The sequence below is a fragment of the Otolemur garnettii genome, unplaced genomic scaffold, assembly GCF_000181295.1.
Source record: "Otolemur garnettii isolate 467f Iridium unplaced genomic scaffold, OtoGar3 scaffold00051, whole genome shotgun sequence".
NCBI classification, from domain to species: Eukaryota; Metazoa; Chordata; class Mammalia; order Primates; family Galagidae; genus Otolemur; species Otolemur garnettii.
This window is the reverse complement of record NW_003852446.1, coordinates 2,168,999-2,189,296: the sequence shown is the minus strand read 5'-3', so window position 1 is coordinate 2,189,296 and position 20,298 is coordinate 2,168,999. Positions and strand designations below refer to the sequence as shown.

Sequence of the window (20,298 nt, the reverse complement as noted above, 5' to 3'; positions counted from 1 at the left end):
CCTTAGCCACTTGAGCCACAGGCAGCAAGCCTAGAGCATTTCTTGAATACCAAACTTTCCAGTAAGTGAACAGACTACCTTTAAAGACTTTTTCTAGGTAGTTGTAGGTTCCCAACTCTGTAATGAAGAGTGGCCTGAAGAGTGAGAGTAAAGGTCTAAAAAGAAACCCAGGGAGGGCATCACTGTTGTCTGCCTAGGTGGTTCAAGTTGTTGAAAACTTGAGTGGAAGTTGAAGCTGTGAATATACTTAGGACTTCTTATAAATATGTGACTGATACTGTAGCCTTATCCTCCCTTTCCTAGAAAATACATGGAGAAGCCAGGTCAGCTTTGTCAACTGGAAACTATTGCACTTTCTCACTTCACTCCAGTAATACTTAATCTAGCAACAATTAGCCAAGCACAAAAGATAGGGAAGAGATGCCAAGGCCAAGAGTACTTAGAATTGAGACTACATCCAACAAGGGAGGTAATTGAGTTCTTTCTCCACCCCTTCCCTGAGGTGACTCTTGAAGAGAGCTTGGGACACTGGGTTCACATGGCTCTAAAAGTTCTTCTGGGGCACTGATAAGATCAGATATTTTCTTGGAAAACTTTTACCTCATGAAACTCAAGTTGTCACAGAGTTGTATATAGCACTATGTGGCAGTTAGGGTGTGGAATAAAACAACACAACAAAGGTTTTATGAGTGAGAAGCTTGAGCAAAGGTGTAATCATTACAACAGGTTGACTCTGGCCTGGTTTGGTAGCTCTGCAGTGTAATCCCAGTGCTTTGGGTGGATGAAGTGGGAGGACTGCTTGAAGCCTGAAGTTTGAGACCAGCCTGGGCAATGTAGTGAGACTCTGTCCCTTAGAAAAAAACAAGAACAGATTGACTCACCCAACTGTAGTCTTTTCTGATAACTAAAAAAAAAAAAAAAGATGAAACAAACCATGGGATCAGAGCAAACAGAACTCAGATAAAAACAGATGAATTATGGTACTAACAAAAACAGGCTTTTCATAAAAATCACCTGTTACTGATTTTTTTCTGGAGTGATGAAAGATAAAGCTGCCCCAGATGTCAGAGGTTGACAGTCTCACTGCAAAGCACTCACTGGGGAGCAATAGGGAAGAGTCAGGTTCTGTGAGGGCAGAGACAGAGGACAGTGGCTAGGCGATGGCTCATATAAATGCCTGCTCTAGAGACACTGATGTTGGGTAGTTGAGTAGAGTCTCTCAGGATTAGGGATGGTTTCATTTAGGAAAAGAGAATAGGGGAGTAGGAGGAGCTGTTCCAGGCAGAGGGCACACAGCATGTGCTGAGGAAAGAAGATGGCTTTGAGGACCTGGAAGAAATAGTGCTCAGAACAGAGGAGGCTGTAGGGTCAGTTAGGCTGGGCTGAGACCACATGGGTAAGAGTTTCAAGCAGGAAAAAAGCCACAGTAAGATTTGCCATTTGAATAGACCACTCTGCCTACAGTGTGCAGGGCATGATTGAATGTCCACAATGTTGTTGGGTGGCCATTGCTGTCACCTGGGGAGGAGTTGGAGGGAAAGGGATGGATGCCCGAAGTTTGAGGGAGGTAAATCTGGAAGGGGTAAATCAACAAGACTTGACACAGCTGCTGTGAGTGAGCGATCAGAGGTGCCCTGTGTGCTACAGAATGTGCTAGGATAGATAATATTACATTTCCTTTCCTCCCTCTGTCCCTCCCTTCTCTTTCTTTCTCTTTTACTCTTACTTCTCTCTCTCTGTCTCTCCTTCTCTTCTACCTCCCTCTCTCCGTCTAGAGAGGGCTGCGTGCCCAGGCTAGCACGCAGTGGTGGCAGCCCTTGCTCCCAGCAACCTCAAATCCCTGGGTTCAAGGGATCCTCTTGCCTCAGCTTTTCTAGTATCTGGGTTTACAGGTGCCTGCCTCAACCCTGGCTAATTTTTCTATTTTTAGTAGAGATGGGATCTTGCTCTTGCTTAGGCTGGTCTAGAACTTCTGAGCTCAAGCGATCCTCTTATCTTGGCCACCCATGAGCAACTACACCTGGCCCTTTTTCTTTTTTAAAAGGAATTCTTCCAGCAGTTTTCTATAAATAGGTTCTTTTGGTATATCTTTTCCACAAGAAAAATTTGTTTGTGGAAAATCTTTAGGGAATGCCTTGGGCAATCGAAAGAAGGTTATAAGGGGGAAAGATAGGAATACCCACGTGGGAGGCCCCAGAAGCCAAGAATTTGCATTATGGAACATTGCCTGGAACTAAGAGTTTGAGTAAGGCAGTAAGATGGTCATAAAAATCCTCCTGATAAAATTCTTACAAGTGGTTTGAGTGAAAGATGAGAAGCAGAGATGGAAAGGCAGCCCAGCATGAGGTGTGTGCACATTACAGCTGTGTTTGAACAAGAACATTGGAAGGTTTGATCAGATGTTACACTTTAGGGAACGTACTTACCTAGTGATCATTCCCTAAATAAAAACTGAAATTTGGGAAATTGCATTTTTACAAAATGGCTAAACCAGACCTTGTTTTGTTTTCTAAGGTGATTGATATGCCTGAATACATCCCTGGCAATTTGGGAGGAACAATGAGGCTGGGAATGAGAAGAACTGTTTTCAGAACTGAAAATTCATTATTAAGTAAGTTTCCCCAGATTGTTCTTTATCAGATATCGGTATCGTTTCTGTGACCATGTAGGACCCCAGGCCTCTTTGTGGAGGCTCACCTGTGCCCCATTTAGCAGCCTCAATAGCTCTGACTATCTTTCTGCCGCGCCCCTGCGCCAACCCTCTGGTGTGGGCATTCCTCACCCTGGAAAAGTTTTCCCATGGGCAGGCCTTGGAAGAAAACCAAAAGACCCTTCCCCTTTGATCTGCATGACACCCTGTTCCGGGACACTCTTCTGCAGGCTGTTTTGTGAGTTACCAATGCTCCTGGGTATAGCACCCTGATTCACATGGAAACTGGTTCCCCATTTCACTGTTAAATGCAGTGGTTCTCAACCTTCCTAATGCTTCGACCCTTTAATACAGTTCCTCGTGTTGTGGTGACTCCCAACCATAAAATTATTTTCATTGCTAATAGTATTTTCATTAAAAATAATTTTATGGTTGGGGTCACCACAAGACGAGGAACTGCATTAAAAGGTCGCGGCATTTGGAAGGTTGAGAACTACTGGTTTAATGTCTGATTGGTCTTACTCACGAATGAACTTCTGAGGAGGAAGACGGTGATGTGTGACAGTAATCCCACTAGACTGCCCATCCTGTGTCATTTCCACTGTGCTAGATTCTGCAGATGCAGCAGTGACTAGGACAATACCTGTCCTGCCCTCCTAGGGCCTCTAAACTAATAGGAGAAGTGTGATAAGGGGGGCAGGGCAGGTGCCAAAGGGGCTCAGGCAGAGGAAGGCGCAGGCATCTTGGGTGACCAGGTAATTCCTTAAAAAAATGCCTTTTTAGCTCTTAAGAAGAGTCACCAGAAATAATCAGAATTTCTCCTTTAAAGGTGGATATAGGCTCAGTGCCTGTGGCTCAGGTGGCTAAGGCGCCAGCCACATACACCTAAGGTGGCAGGTTCGAATCCAGCAGGGACCCGGCAAAACAACAGTGATGGCTGCAACCAAAAATAGCCGGGCGTTTGTGGGCACCTGAGGTCCCAGCTACTTGGGAGGCTGAGGCAGGAGACTTGCTTGAGTCCAGGAGTTAGAGGTTGCTGTGAGCTATGATGCCACGGCACCCTACCCAGGGTGACAGCTTGAGGTTCTGTCTCAAAAAAAAAAAAAAAAGTGAATATAAAGCTTCTAAGGTATATAAAGTTTCTTTGAAAGAATAAAATTTAAATAGGGAAAATTTCAAAGTGAATACATTTATCTCCTTTTCTCTGGATAAGAAGCCATTGTTCTCTAAGTAACTAACATTTTTCTTTATAAATACTATATCAGAATTTCTTTCTTCTCTTCATGGATCTTAGTGATCCTTTGGCTTTCAGATGTTTTCCAGTACTTTGTTTAAAAACCAGTTTGTGAAAAAAATTAATGTTCTAAAATTATATCTATCTAATTTTGTGTATATAGATATAAAAAGATTTAGTGATAGTCACACTGAGCTTTTTAAAAAAAGCATTGTGCTCAAAGTATTTGATAGAAATAAGACTTAAGATTTTTTGTTAGCGTAGACCAAAATAATGTTGATGCTTTTTATGAATCTTAAACACAGCACCAAAGCTGGTTTTGAAAAAAATTTAACAAATGTTATAAATTTTACAACTTTATTGAAGATATAATTCACATTCCATGTGATTTGTCAATTCTTTGTTAGCAGTGTACAGTTTATTGGGTTTATTGTATTCACAGCGTTATGTGACCATCACCACAGTCAATTCAGTTTTACTTTTTTTTTTTTGGAGACAGCGCCTCAAGCTGTCCTCCCTGGGTAGAGTGCTGTGGCATTATAGCTCACAGCAACCTCCAACTCCTGGGCTCAAGCTAGTCTCCTGCCTCAGCCTCCCAAGTAGCTGGGACCACAGGCACCAGCCACAACGCCCGGCTGTTTTTTGGTTGCAGCCGTCTTTGTTGTTTTGGCGAGCCCAAGCTCGATTTGAATCCACCACCTTAGGTGTATGTGGCTGGCGCCTTAGCCACTTGAGCCACAGGTGCCGAGCCTAGTTTTACTTTTAATTTAAATTTATTTTTCTTTTTTTGGAGACAGTGTCTTGCTCAGGTGCCCTGGCTAGATGGCAGTGGCACAATCATAGCTCACTGCAACATTGAGCTCCTGGTTTCAAATGATTCTCCTACTGTGGTCTCCGAAAGCACTGGGATTATAGGTGTGGGCTACAGTGCACAGCCAATAGTCACTTTTAGAACATTTTTATCATTTCATGTAGAAATCCTATACCATTTAACTACCACTAGTCCCATCTCCAGCCTTATCCCACCACTAATCTACTTTTGTCTATAGGTTTGTCTGTTCTGGACATTTCATGTAAATGAAAGCATATGATCTCTGGTCATTTATGTTAGGCTTCTTTTATTTAACATAATATTTTCAAGATTCATCCACATTGTGGTATATTTCAGTACTTCATTCCTTTTAACAGCTGAATAATATTCCATTGTAGGAGTATGTCACATTTTGTTTATCCATTCATCAGCCTGTGGATGTTTGGGTTGTTTCTAGACAACAATTTGACGGATTTTGTTAGCTTGAAAGAAGCATGTGATGTACAAAACAGTGCCCTCTTCCCTATATGACACTGTCTTCTACAGCTTTCCAAAAAATGTTGTACAGAGATAAGAATATCACCACTGTACATGGCTCTATTGAGTGTCATAAAAATATAAAACCAAATAGCATCAGTGTTTTACAAACCTTTTTTTCCCCTAGCCAACATATTTCTTTTTACAAGCTGACAGATTTCTTTTGTAGGATTTCTGCCCTTCCCACCCCCACCACTGTTGGCACATTTACTTTGTAAGCTTTTTTTCCCAGTCAGCACATTTTTGCACAAATGGCATGAACAAAATACATTTTCTTACTTACATTGTCTGTGAAAGCAGTTAATATTTTTTGATAGAAAGCACTAATGTTATTCATTTAAATTTGATTTAAGGCTAGTGCTTACAGTGCTCTGAATTACATGGAAAACGGTAGAGTTGTCTACTGAGAGAATGGGTTAAAATAGAACCAAAACCTAAAGATTTTGACAGGATGGCAGATTACTAGAGTCATTCTACTTTTTTTTTTTTTTTTTTGAGACAGAGCCTCAAGCTGTCCCCCTGGGTAGAGTGCAGTGGCATCACAGCTCACAGCAACCTCCAACTCCTGGGCTCAAACGAGTCTCCTGCCTCTGCCTCCCAAGTAGCTGGGACCAGAAGCGCCTGCCACAACGCCTGTCTGTTTTTGAATTGTAGCCATCATTGTTGTTTGGCAGGCCTGTGCTGGATTCGAACCCGCCACCTTAGGTGTATGTGGCTGGCGCCTTAGCCACTTGAGCCACAGGAACCGAGCCGAGTCATTCTACTTTTTATTTTTATTTTTATTTATTTTTTGAGACAGAGTCTCACTTTGTTGCCCTGGGTAGAGTGCTGTAGTCTCACAGCTCACAGCAACCTCAAACTCTTGTGCTTAAGCGATTTCTCTTGCCTAAGCCTCCCAAGTAGATGGGACTACAGGTGCCTGCCACAATGCCCAGCTAGTTTTTTGGTTGCTGTTGTCATTGTTGTTTAGCAGGCCTGGGCCAGATTTGAACCTGCTGGCTTCAGTGTATGTGGCTGCTGCCCTACTCACTGAACTATGGGTGCTGAGCCCACTCTACATTTTCTATTCAAGAATAATTCTGCTTTTGGGTGGCACCTGTGGTTCAGTGTGTAGGGCACTGTCCCCATACCAAGGGTGGCAGGTTCAAACCTGGCCCTGGCCAAACTGCAACAAAAAAAATAGCTGGGTGCATGGCAGGTGCCTGTCATCCCACAGCTACTTGGGAGGCAAGAGAATCGCTTAAGCCCAAGAGCTGGAGGTTGCTGTGGGCTGTGACGTTACAGTGCTCCACCTAGGGCAACAAAGTGAGATTGTCTCTTAAAAAAAAAAAAGAAAGAAAGAAAAAGAATAATTCTGCTTATTTTCTTAGTTTACCTGTTAGGTTCTTAAGGGTTATGAAAACCATGAATTCACTTTTTCTGACATGGAGATTATAGGTACAAATTGATTTGGACAAAAGTACTGGTAGTGATCTTTACTCTGTGTATAAGAAATGTGTTCCCAGAGGTGTGTTTCTGGCTTGTGTTCCAAATGTGCATGCCATCTTTGTCTGCAAAGATTTTTTCTTATTAAAGGGCTAATGGCAATTGTATGGAATTATCAAAATTGATTCAAGGGTTCTTAGAAATAAGATATTTTTCTAAACTCTCTCTCTCTCTATATATATATGTGTGTGTGTGTGTGTCTGTGTGTGTATGTGTATATATATACGCACACACAAATATGTGTGTATATACATATATAAATAAATATATATATAAAACCTTTTACCTCAGGATTAATGGTATATCCGTGGTCTTTTCCTGACTTTATTGTGCTTATTTTCCATATAGTCTTTTCTTGTGTCTAGTGTTCTTGTCTATTATTTGAGCATACAGTATTTAATTGAGTTAAAGAACCATAATCTACAGATTTATTTGTTGTTGATAAACATTTCAGATTGTTTCTGACATTTTATTTGAAAAACACTGATTCAGACACCTTAACACAGTGATTTTTATTCTTTTGAATGTTTTCTTAGGATAGATTTTCAGGAGCCAGATTATTAGGTCAAAGGGTATGAACATTTTTACGACTGATAATTCCACCAGATTGTTTGACAGAGGTGAGGCAGTTCATAATGACGTTAACTGGGCCAGTGTTCCTGTTTGCCCTAGTCTTAGTGCTAGCATTATTTTTTCTTCTTGCTGTATTAGTAGGAACAAAAAGAGCCCTTTGTCATTGTACTTTATTTTGCTTTTCTTTTCATTGCTACTGAGTGAAAACTTTTCCCTGCGTATTGCTTTACTTGTGTGTATACTGCCCAGGTCTGAAGTCTTCATTAGCACTTAAACGTGGAAAGATAAAGATCTATCTGCCCAAAGTCCTTTACTTAAATGGGCTAAACTATAGGTCAGTAAATTTCTTCAATAAAGGGCCAGAAAGTAAATATTTTTGGCTTTGCAGCCATTGCAGTGTAAAAGCTGAATGAGAGGAATATGCAAGTGAATTTGAGCATTTCCCCCTAAAACTATATTTTGGGGTGTTGAAATTGTATTACGTATTATTTTCATTTGTTATGAAATATTCTTTGTTTGAAGTTTTTCAATTATTTGAAAAATTAAAAAAAGCCATTCTTAGTTCAAGGGCCAAGCAGAAATAGTGAGGGGGATCCCACTTTGCTGTGGGGGGTGGGCATGCTTTGCTGAATTCTAGTCTAACCAAGACCCACACAAGGAATAAAGTGTGTGCTGAGATGGTAGGACCCTTCCCATCCTGTGGAGATTGGGAGGACAGCATCTTTCTGCTTGTCCCTTTGCCTGCAGAAACATTTGTAGTCTGTTTTGTGATAGAGAATAAGACCAAGAGGGCTTTCAGACGCCATTTCTTTTCTTTTCTTTTATTTTTTTGTAGAGACAGAGTCTCACTTTATAGCCCTCAGTAGGTGCTATGGCATCACAGCTCACAGCAACCTCCAGCTCTTGGGCTTAGGTGATTCTCTTTCCTCAGCCTCCCGAGTAGCTGGTACTATAGGCGCCCCCCACAAGGCCTGGGTTTTTTTGTTGTTGCTGTTTGGTTGGGTCCCGGGTCGGGTTTGAAACTGCCACCCTCGGTATGTGGGGCTGGCGCCCTACCCACTGAGCCACAGGCGCCGTCCCATGGATGCCATTTATTTTTTGTGCTTACTAACCACTATACTAATGAGGAATTTCAGAAGCCATTTAATCCAACGTCTTTATTTTCCAGCAGAGGAAGTGCAGTGCCGAGAGGTGATTTGCGTATAGGCGAGTCAGAAGCAGGGCTAGGATGCTGTTCTCACCTTCTTTTCTAGTTTAATGAAATATGCCACCCTGGCTCTACCATCCCACTCACTATAAAATGTAACTCTTTTTTTTTTTTTGGAGACAGAGTTTAAGCTGTTGCACTCGTGTAATACTGTGTCATCACAACTCACAGCAACCTCGCAACTCTTGGGCTAAGGCGATTCTCTTGCCTCAGCCTCCCAACTAGCTGGGACTACAGGCGCCTGCCACAAAACCTGGCTATTTATTTATTTATTTGTTTGTTTATTTTTTGTTGTAGTTGTCATTGTTGTTTTAGCTGGCCTGGGCCAGGTTTGAACCCGCCAGCCTCTGTGAATGTGGCGTGCACCTCACCTATTCAGCTTCGGGGACCACCATAAAATGTAACTCTTAAAACCCACATTTTACAATTGTTAGACTCATCCAATGTTGTACTCTTCAGATCTGTATATTTTATTGCCATGTAAATTATTTCTTAACTTAAAAAAAATACCTCATTTTATCTGGGAAGTTAGACAGCAGGGCTTGTCTCCTCATATTGACACATTAGTTGACTGATTAGTTCATTGGATAATTTGAAAAATAGGGATAAGTGGCACAGAGCAGGTAGCTCTTAAATGGTGCGCTTTGAAGAGGAAGAAATCGAGAATGAGGAGTGACCAGTGATGGAGGTGTCAGGCTTGGGTGAGAGGGGACACTAGGGAACACTGAGGAGCTAAGTTATTAGAGGATTTTAAGGGTCTTCAAGAAATGGGAACATAAATAAGCACAAAAAAATTCAGACATGATTCAGAGCTCATTCAGTGTCCAGCAGCCAACTTGTTTGATTGTGTCTCCAAAATATTATAGACCTTGGCCTTAACTTGTATTGTTAAGTCTAAGGCTTGTTGCCAGGGCATCAAGAAAGGAAGAAAGTCTTTGTGCATGTTAGGCATGGTTTTCAAACCAAATTGCTGTCTGCTACAAAGAATTTGTTTTTCAGACCGTTCACTTTGCGTGCTTGAATACTGCACAATTTGGTGTATGTGCCTTAAGCGGGGATGCTAGTATCAACCTCGTTTAAATTCCCTGAATTCTTGTGTTCCAAACCAACAATCAGATAGTTAGACTCTGAGGAAGACACAGGGTCTAAGAGTGCAGAGGAGACACGTCGGAGGGAAAGGACCACCCGCGAGCACATGCATGGTTACAATGAGGTAGATGCCATCTCACTCTCTTCAGGAGCTATCATAGGAGCCCAGGGCAGTGTAGTTCATGCAACTGGAGATGAGCATGTGGTGATTTCCTGGCAGAGGTCTGTGAAGCTGGCCCTCATCCTCAGGGCAGATGACATGAGGACAGTGAGACTTGATGCAGGCAGATGACAGTTGGCAGAACAGGCCAAGGTGAGTTCATCAGGGTGATGTTGGTAGGAGTGTGACGTGAGTCTGAGATGTCTGGAGATGGCAGGTGGAGACTGACCACTGCTTTAGGAAAAGGCTTCATTCCTTTCTAGGACCTTCTCTGCATTTCTTTTTTTTTTTTTTTTGAGACAGAGCCTCAAGCTGTCCCCCTGGGTAGAGTGTTGTGGCATCACAGCTCACAGCAACCTCCAACTCCTGGGCTCAAGCGAGTCTCCTGCCTCCGCCTCCCAAGTAGCTGGGACTACAGGCGCCTGCCACAACGCCCGGCTATTTTTTGGTTGCAGCCGTCATTGTTGTTTGGCGGGTCTGGGCTGGGGATTCGAACCCGCCACCTTAGGTGTATGTGGCTGGCGCCTTAGCCGGTTGAGCTACAGGCGCCGAGCCTCTGCATTTCTTTATGTTAAGGAGTAAAACTTGACTAAAATGACTGATTCTACTTTACTGTAAAAGAGAAAGGTTTTTGTTTGGAAAGAATGAGACAACTGCCCATTAGGGAGGGATTGAGTGAGTCCCAGTGTGTTAAGGATGTGGGTACAAGTCAGGCCATTGGAAACGCAGCGTGGTTAAACTGAAAGAAATGGGGGAACTGAAAAGAAATGGGGAATAGGTAGGATACATTTTCAAGGGCTAAAAAATGGCTTTTGGGCTAAAAAATGGCTTTTGTTTTCTTACCTCTTGTCAAAGCATTGACAGTGAAAAACAGCTTCTAGTTCCTAGTATAATTACATTGTTAAGAAGTTTTTTAAAAAAAACAACACAGAGAAGACCTCGGCTGGGTTAATGAGCTGATTTACAAAACAGTTTAAATGTGGTCCATAGGAACTGAAGGACCCTGAGAGTCCATGCCATGGCAGTTTCTCATTGTACTGGGATACAAATTCAAAGGGAACGTGGCGTGGCCTCATAAGAGCAGTATGGCAGTTGGTGAGCCTCCTGTGGGTCCCCAGATCCCAGGTCCATGCCACAGGGTGGATCTTTTGTTGTTGCTTCTTGCTTTTTACTGGGAAAACAATTTCCTGAAGTGCTTTTTTTTTTTTTTTTGCAGTTTTTGTCCGTGGCTGGGTTTGAACTTGCCACCTTCCGTATATGGGGCTGGCACCCTACACCTTTGAGCCCCAGGTGCTGCCCCTGAAGTATATTTTTTAATACGGAGGCTCATAGGTCTGGTACATGGATCACTCTCCCAGTAGCACTGTCCTAAACTGGTCACCAACAGGAACTAGTAGAGTGTTAGGAGGCCAGTCCCAGGAGCTGCTGACCACCAGAGGCTGTCAGTCCATAGCTGTTTGTAGCTGCTCATCCTGGCTATCCCTCAGTTTCTGTGTTGGATATATAGGGATAAGAAGAGCTACTGAGCCTGTGTGGTGGTGGGTGTCTGTAGTCCAGCTCCTTGGGATGCTGAAGCAGGAGGATCGCTTGAGCCCAGGGGTTCAGTTCCAGCCTGGGCATCATAGTGGAGCCCAGGAGTTCAAGTCCAGCCTGGACAGCATAGTGGAACCCTGTTTCTGAACAAAAGAAAAGTAGGCTAGGCGTGGTGGCTCATGCTTGTAATTCTAGCACTCTGGGAGGCTGAGGTGGGTGGAATGCTTGAGCTCACAGGTTTCTGACAAACCTGAGATTGAGTGAGATGCTGTCTTTAAAAATAGCCAGGTGTTGTGGTGGGCGCCTGTAGTCCCAGCTACCTGGGAGGCTGAGGCAAAAGAATTGCTTGAGCCCAAGAGTTTGAGGTTGTTGTGAGCTGAGATGCCAGGACACTCTACTAAGGGCGAAAGTGAGACTCTGTCTCAGGGAAAAAAGAAAAAAAAAGAAAAAGAAAAACACTTACCTCATGGTGTTCTTTTGAGGGTTAAGTAAGTTATGCAAGTGGGCCTGGAGAGGAGTCTCTGGCACAGAGAAAGAAAGCAGTGTTCAAGCCTGACTGTTATGACAGTATGGACGCGCTGTCCTCTCAAAGTCTGGGACAAACAGCAGTTAGTGACCTGACCCTTAGAACAGGGTCTCCTGAGGATAGTGAGGAGGGAGAAGACTGGCTGAGGGAGCTGGGAGGAGGCATCCCCTTTGTCTGACAGGTTCTCTCCCCACCTTTGTTCCTAGTTCCTTGCTCCCCTCCTACCAATGTGACTGTCAGAAGAACATGTAACATCTAAGAAAGGATGCTAAAAATGACTTAAGAAATAGGAAAAAAAGAGAGATGAAAGCAATGAAAAAGAATGTAACCTATATTGCAGTGTTCAAAGCAAAGATTCACATTTTTACTCAGATGTTTTATACTATAAAATTGAGATGGTAGCAGATTATGAAAATAAAATTAGATTCTGGAAAGACTTGAGATGTTTAATAAAATGGGAGGAATGATATACTGAAATCCATTAAGTAAAAAATAAAGGAAAAAGCTTGCGTATGGCCCCGACTCTGTACTTACTGAGCACCATTAATGAAGACATCACCTGATTGCATTTGTTTCTCCCTGCACTGAGGTCCCAGCCACTATTTTGCACACAAAAAAGGAATCTTAGCCAAGTTAAGGTACTTGTTGAAGTCATTTGTTAGGAAGACACCGAGCTGACTCTTGACCACCTCACTATACCAAATGGCTGGACCTTAATCAAAAAGGGAACAGAAAAACCCAAACAGCTCCCAGAGCTGAAAGCCATCATTGCCAAGGGGCCCTAGCCAGTGTTCTTGTGGGGGCCTACTGTAGCCCTATAGCAGGCGTCCTCAAACTATGGCCAGCAGGCAATATGCGGCCCGCCTAGGACATTTATCTGGCCTGCTGGGTGTTTTTGCCGCTGCTGCCTGTCCTGTTTAGCAGTCGACTTGTCCTGGGGCCTGCAGTCCTGCCCTCCAGCCGTCTGAGGTACAGTGAACTGGCCCCCTGTTTAAAAAGTTTGAGGACCCCTGCCCTACAGGAACTCCCCTCCTGAAACAAAGACAGTAAGGACCTAGTTAGCCCACCTCCGAAGTTCACATCAAAGGACCCTAACTCTGTGAAGCCTTTTGGGCTGGCTGTGAAATTTGCCCACCCCCTAAAGCTCCATATAAGAGGGCTTTCTTACTGACCATAGGAGCGGATGCCATCTTACCATTTCCCAGGCAGGTTGCTGTTCCTTTAAATAAACCTGACTTAAAACTTCTCTGCTCCTTGTTCCCTGGTTGTCACCTTTCAGGTTCCAGAGGGTTCTGAAGTGAAGTGAAGAACTCAAGACTCCATCCCACAGACCTCTTCTGAAAGCCAGTCTGAACCATGGGTTTAGGCCTGGGGAAGGATACTGTACTGAGTCAGCATTGAACTGAGCAGCTGGGCTAGGAGGGCTGGACAGCAAATGTGAAAAGCCAGTTGTGGGAATGCCCAGCTTAAGCTCCAGTCAGCATTAGCTCTGCTGACCCCAGGGTTAGCTAGGTGTGGTAGGGCTTGTACTCCATGTAAGGAGTGACTGCTACACCTGATAGTGGCTTGAAGTACTGTGGATTCACTACTGCCAGTCTTCTAAATTTTCAAGAAAATATGCAAATCTGAGTTTGATATGAAATCTTATTTTATGTTGGCAAGTTATTTAAATTTTTAAAAATATTGTGTGTCCACCAACACTGTGCAAGCCAGGTATACCAAATATCTCCTCCTGGGGCAGCCTTTTAGGGGCTTTGAGATAAGCTTGAAAAGGTATAGAATGGGTGGTAACAGTCTCTGGGTGATAGCTTCCCAGGAAATGAATGTAGGTGAGGAAGGATGGGTATAGATTTTGGAAGGGGTCCTCAGTGGAGGATAAGGAACAGGTAAATGGTACAAGGGGAACATTTGGAGGAACAGAGGTCAAAGAAGACGAAGAGGGGTCACTCAGGTGGCAACTGTAGACAGACCTGCTGGAGTTTAGGGAGCAGTTCTGTAAAATCACAGAAACTACAGCTAGGTTACAAAGGATGGGGGTTTGAGATTTGATTGAAAGTCATAACAAGAGGGCATGGGGACAAGAGTGCAGCTGTATACTTTCAGTTTTTATTTTAAAAATACACATAACATAAAATTTCCCTGTTTTTTTTTTTTATTTTTTATTTTTGTAGAGACAGTGTCTCTTACTCTGTTATTCAGGCTGGTTTTGACCTCCTGGCTTCAAATGATCCTCTTGCCTTGGCCTCCGAAAGTGCTGGAATCATAGGTGTGAGCCCCTATTCCTGGCCAAAATTCACCACCTTAACTGTTTCTAAGTGCATAGTTGAATAGTGTTAAATACATTCACATCATAATACAGTCAATCCCCAGAACTCTTCTCATCTTGCAAAACTGAAACTATACTCATTATACAACAGCTCCCCATTCCCCCGAGCCCTGGCATCCACCCTTCTACTGTCTGTCTTCATGGGTCTTATTGCTCTAGATACCTCCCATAAGAGAAATCACTCAGCATTTATCCTTTTGCAAATGGCTTATTTTACATAACATATTGTCCTCAAGATTCATCCATGTTGACATGTGACAGGTTTTTCCTTCCTTTTTATGGCACAGTAATATTTCATTGTGTGGATATATCATACATTATTAATCCTTTTATACCTCAGTGGACATTTTGAATTACTTCTACTTTTTAACTTGTATTGGGGGTTGAATTTTGGTTCTAAAGAGGCTGGCGCCTTTGGCTTAGTGGGTAGGGCGCTATCCCCATATACTCAGGGTTGTGGGTTCAAGCTCGACCCTGGCCAAACTGCAACAAAAAAATAGCCGGGCATTGTGGTGGGCGCCTGTAGTCCCAGCTACTCGGGGGGTGGGGGTGGGGGGCTGAGACAAGAGAATGGCCTAAGCCCAGGAGTTGGAGGTTGCTGTGAGTTGTGACGTCACAGAACTCTACTGAGGGCAATAAAATGAAACTCTGTCTCTTAAAAAAAAAGAGAGAGAGAGAGAAAGAAAAGTTCAGTTGCTAGGATCATTCATAAGAGTTTGGTGGTGGGCAGGATCATCAAAGGGGTAAAAATACAGAATACATGAGAGAGAATCTTTCAGAGAAAGAGATGACATCATTTGGGAAAGTGTTTTTGTTTCTTTTTCTTTCTCTTTTTTTTTTTTTGAGACAGAGCCTCAAGTTGTTGCCCTGGGTAGAGTGCACTGGCATCACAGCTCACAGCAACCTCCAACCTGGGCTTAAGCAATTCTCTTGCCTCAGCCTCCCAACTAGCTGGAACTACAGGAGCTCCTTTCCCCACTATTTCTCTTTTTTCTAAACACATACTTTAAATATTCTCTATTTGGCTAGGAGCAGTGACTCATGCCTGCAGTCCCAGTGTTTTGGGAAGCAGAAATGGGAGGATGACTTGAGGCCAGGAGTTTGCCCAGGCAATGTAGTGAGACCTCATCTTTACAAAAAATTAAAAAGAAAACACCAGCTGTGCATGGTGGTGGTTTCTTGTAGTCTCAGCTACTCTGCAGGATGAAGCAGAAAGATTGAGCTTAGGGGTTTGAGGCTGCAGTGAGCTATGACAGTGCCCCTGTATTCTAGCCTTCTTGACAAAATAGAATAGCATCTCAAAACAAAAACCAAAAACACTCCCCACAAAACAGGAGGGATGTAGTGGCTCACGCCCTTAATCCTAACAGGCACGGAGGCAGAGGTACATGGATGCTTTGAGCTCAGAAGTGCAATAACAGCCTAAATAAGAGCAAGACCTTGTCTCTACTAAAAACAGAAAAACTAGACAGTTGTTATAGCGAGTACCTGTAGTCCTCACTACTTGGTAGGCTCAGGCAAGATCACTTGAGTCTAAGAATTTAAGGTTGTTGTGAGCTATAATGCTACAGCACTCTACCCAGGGCGACAGAGTAAGAGTCTGTCTCAAAAAAAAAAAAGGGCAAAAAATCCCACGAGGGAACTTAGTCTATATGGACAGAATTGAAAATAACAAGTACAGTTGTGATCTTTTTTTTTTTTTTTTTTTTTTTTTTTTTGAGACAGAGCCTCAAGCTATGCCCCTGGGTAGAGTGCCGTGGCATTATAGCTCACAGCAACCTCCAACTCCTGGGCTCAAGCGAGTCTCCTGCCTCCGCCTCCCAAGTAGCTGGGACCACAGGCGCCCGCCACAGCGCCCGGCTATTTTTTGGTTGCAGCCATCATTGTTGTTTGGCAGGTCCGGGCTGGGGATTCGAACCCGCTACCTTAGGTGTACGTGGCTGGCGCCTTAGCCGGTTGAGCTATAGGCGCTGAGCCTACAGCTGTGATCTTAATCCTGCAGAATCATATGAGAATACATATGATACTTGTTTGCTTGATCTGGTCCTTGATTAAAACACCCTGTTCTAGCTTGATGTCTGAGAGTCTGATAATTTCTTACCTGTTGAACTAGGCATGGTTCCCTCCCAGTTCTGTTAGGGTTTAAGGATGACTTTCAGCACTAATATCTCCCTACCCCTTGCCTGTGTTTTGGGTGCTGGGGCTATAGGAAGAGCCTCTGCCTCCTGCCCTAGACTGCTTCAGTGCTAGAACTCACTCAGTCCTTGGGCCATCCTCCTTGTCCAAATGCTCCAGTGGGGCGTCCTTGGGCGGTGTTGGGTGATGGATCCCAGTCTCCTCACCTGATGCTGCCTGTAGTCATTGAGCTTATCTTCAGATAGGTTATGTGCAGGATGCTGCTGGAGCCATAGTTCCACAGATGATTTCTGGCAACACATTCCTGGTGAAGAACGGCTCATGTAGGTATGCTGCCATTTAATCCACCAGGCTTCTAGTCTTGATGCTCGGTTTGTTTTCAATTGTAGCATACGTATCATTGCAGATCATTAAGTCTATCTTTATCTCATATCTTTTGTCTGGGATATATTCTCAGAAGTCAGATTGTAGGGTCAAGAAATAGGTACTTTTTTTTTTTTTTGAGACAGAGCCTCGAGCTGTTGCCCTGGGTAGGGTGCTGTGGCATCATAGCTCACAGCCACCTCCAACTCCTGGATTCAAGCGATTCTCCTGCCTCTACCTTCCAAGTACCTGGGACCACAGGTGCCTGCCACAACACCCGGCTATTTTTTGGTTGCAGCCATCATTGTTTGGGGGTCTGGGCTGGATTTGAACCCGCCAGCTCAGGTGTATGTGGCTGGTGCCTTAGGTGCTTGAGCTATAGGCGCTGAGCCCCCAGGCTGGTTTCAAACTCCTAAGCTCCGGCTTCAGCGTCACAAGTAACCAGGACTACAGGCACTGTCCACCTCACCCCATGAAGGATAGATACATTTTGAATGTGGCCAGTACCATGTGAAAATACAGAGGCATCTGGTGGAATGGAGAAAGAAAGCACTAGGCTTAGGAATGGACTGTGCTGCTTAGCAAGGCAGGGTTCTGGGCAAATCTTCTCTGCCTTCAGTTTTGTTTTCTTTTTCTGTAAGATGAGTCTCATGAATCCACACTGAAGCCCTACGGCAGACATAAATGTCTGAGCCCTGTAGGCAAGCATATAGAAGGAGGGCAGACCTGCCAGATTCCATGACAGACTTGGATAACAGCCAGCTGCCATTTGTGCAGCAGTGATGGCTTACTTGATAATTGCTTCAGGATTTCAAAGATGCTATTACTGTCCTCTACAAGAAGAAAATCTGTTTTGCTTTGAAGATTCTAATTCACTTTTAGGCCTCTGATGGAGATCCAAGAGTCATCCTCCACACGCATGCCATGGATGTGCTTCTAAAGCTCATAACACAAGTATTAATGTAATGCTTATATCTTTACAGGGAAAATTTATGGTGATGTTCCCTTTATAGAAGAAAGACACAGACATCGGTATGAGGTATGGCTTTCATGCTAATTTACTGCAATACATGGGTGCTTAGTGTGAGGAACCCTAGTGATTACAAGCAAGCTTTCTGGAAAATGTGTCCAGCCAGGTGGCATGCATACGACTCAGGGAAGGTGGGCCACATTTCCTGCAGTCTCCTTTTAGAGGAGATAGGAGTTGGGGGAGAGGAGAATCTTTGTTCTTTTTGTCTTTCTAAAGGCAAAATTTTTAATTATCTGAATATGAGAATATCAGGGTTCTGTGTTACTCTTGACCACTGTCTACTACCCCATTCCTTTTCTTTAGTCTCTGCCCTTAATCTTCCCACGTTTGGGAAAGCGGGCACTTAAATCTCCTGAGAAGGAGCCCGAAGTACTTCTTGGGGTAGACAAGCATCCCTGGGTATCTTGGGTCTATTCTTGGCTTGGACACCTTTTTGGAAGTTTAAATTGAGCTTAAGGCCCAGTGTCATGTGATGAAGAGGAGTTAATTGTTGAGATTGCCATGTGAGAAGCATTGATTTCCAGAAATGCAGATTGTCTGCACCACTATTAATTAGTATGTCAATTATTATCCTTTTGGCTGTGAAGAATAGAAATCCTTGCCTGTCACTCAAACCAGGCTAAACAATAATAAAATTTGTTATCTCGGATAACAGGTAGTCTATAGGCTATGCAGGTACCAAGCATGGTACAACCAGGACTCCTATTTTGTTTGTGATTCTCTCGGCTGGCTCTATCCTTTTCTGAGTGTCTGCTTTGCCTTTTGGCTGGTCTTCCCTCATAATTGCAAGATGGCTGCCAGCAGCCACTGGGGCAACATGTATCTCTCCTAGACGGAGAAATCAACGTAGATTACCTGCTTACAGATGAACTAGTAAGCATTGCTGGAAAATGTTGAGCATCAGCAGGGTTAAACCTGGGTTTTTGGAAAACTCATCTGTTTAGAGCAGTGGTTCTCAACCTTCCTAATGCCATGACCCTTTAATACAGTTCCTCATGTTGTGGTGATCCCCAACCATAAAATTATTTTCACTGCTACTTCATAACTGTAATTTTGCTACTGTTATGAATTGTAATGTAAATATCTGATATGCAGGATGGTCTTAGGTGACCCCTGTGAAAGGTTCGTTTGACCCCCAAAGGGGTTGCGACCCATAGCTTAAGAATTGCTGGCTTAGAGGGATAGGTTATGGTGTTTGGCTTAGACCACTTAGGACCAAATTCTTATGTGGGACACATAGCATCACATGGAACATGTGAGGCTAGCATGGATATCAGAATAAGCCCAGGGCTCTTTTCTGTAGGGGGACCTCTGGGAATCAATGCTGGGTGTGCTGTGAATAACGTCACTTTGGTCAAGGAACATGATTTGCTGATCACAGCTAATTTTTGCTCTTATTTCCATTTGGTACTGGCCCAAATGATGGTATAAAAACTATTGAGCTGCTTTGCCAAAGTGGTGACGAGAATGTGTAAGAACTGCTATGTACTCATTAGTTTGGCCATTATTCACACCTCTTTTGTATTTGGTATACTCCTAAGATGGAAGGGGAAATGACAGACACGGTCTCTTTTTTGTTAGGGAGTTTTTGTTTTGTTTTTTTGCAGTTTTTGGCCCGGGCTGGGTTTGAACTTGCCACCTCTGGCATGTGGGGCCGGAGCCCTACTCCTTTGAGCCACAGGCACTGCCCAAGTTCTTTTTTTTTAAAAAGAAAAAAAAAAATAAACAGTCTCATTCTGTTGCCTTGGGTAGCAGTGTGGTGGTGTCAGCCTAGCTTATAGCAGCCTCACTCTTAGACTCAAGCAGACCTTTTGCCTCAGTCTTCTGAGTAGCTGGGACTATAGGTGCCTGCCACAAAGCCTGCCTAGTTTTTGTATTTTTAGTAGAGAAAGGGTCTCACTCTTGCTTATGCTGGTCTCAAACTTGTGAGCTCTAGCAATCTACCCTCTTAGTCCTAACAGAGAGTTAGGATTACAGGTGTGAGCCATGGCACCCTGCAAGGGAGCTAATGTTCTAATTAGAGGGGACTACTATAATAAGCTAACATAATAATTTTAGATTAAATCATGTATTGGATAGGGGACTTGTATCTAGTACGTATCTATCTAAACAGACATTTCACTTATGAAGATACACAAATGACTAATAAGCCTATGAAAAGATGCTCAGCATCATTGATCATCAGAGAAACGCAAATTGAAACTCCAAAGGCGCACACCATTTCATATCCACTAAAATGGCTAGAATCAAGAGAGAAATAATAATAAGTATTGGTGAGGATGTGAAGTAATTGCAGTCTTTATACATTTTTGGTGGTTATGCAGCATCCTGCAGCCACTTTGGAATATCTGGAAGCTCTGCAAAGGTTAAACATAGTTAACAGGCTGGGCAGGGCGGCTCATGCCTACAATGCCAGTACTCTCGAAAGCCGAAGCAGGTGGATCCCCTGAGCTCACAAGTTCGAGACCAGTCTGAGCCAGAGTGAGACCCAGTCACTAATTGTGGCGGGTGCCTGTAGTTACTCAGGAGGCTGAGGCAGGAGAATCACGTTAGCCCAAGATTTTGAGGTTGCTATGAGCTGTGACGCCATGGCACTCTTATCAAGGGCAACAAAGTGAAACTCTGTCTCATTAAAAAA

The 20,298-nt window shown here is 43.5% G+C and overlaps 1 protein-coding gene across 1 annotated transcript in view; it reads left to right on the top strand.

The window, feature by feature from the left end:
• Nucleotides 1-20,298, top strand: part of CTPS2 (CTP synthase 2) — a 136,946-nt gene that overhangs the window by 88,694 nt on the left and 27,954 nt on the right. The window contains exons 14-15 of the mRNA XM_023514347.1: nucleotides 2,515-2,611; nucleotides 17,614-17,669. Of these exons, the coding sequence (XP_023370115.1) occupies nucleotides 2,515-2,611; nucleotides 17,614-17,669 (153 nt within the window). The remainder of the gene's footprint in view (nucleotides 1-2,514; nucleotides 2,612-17,613; nucleotides 17,670-20,298) is intronic.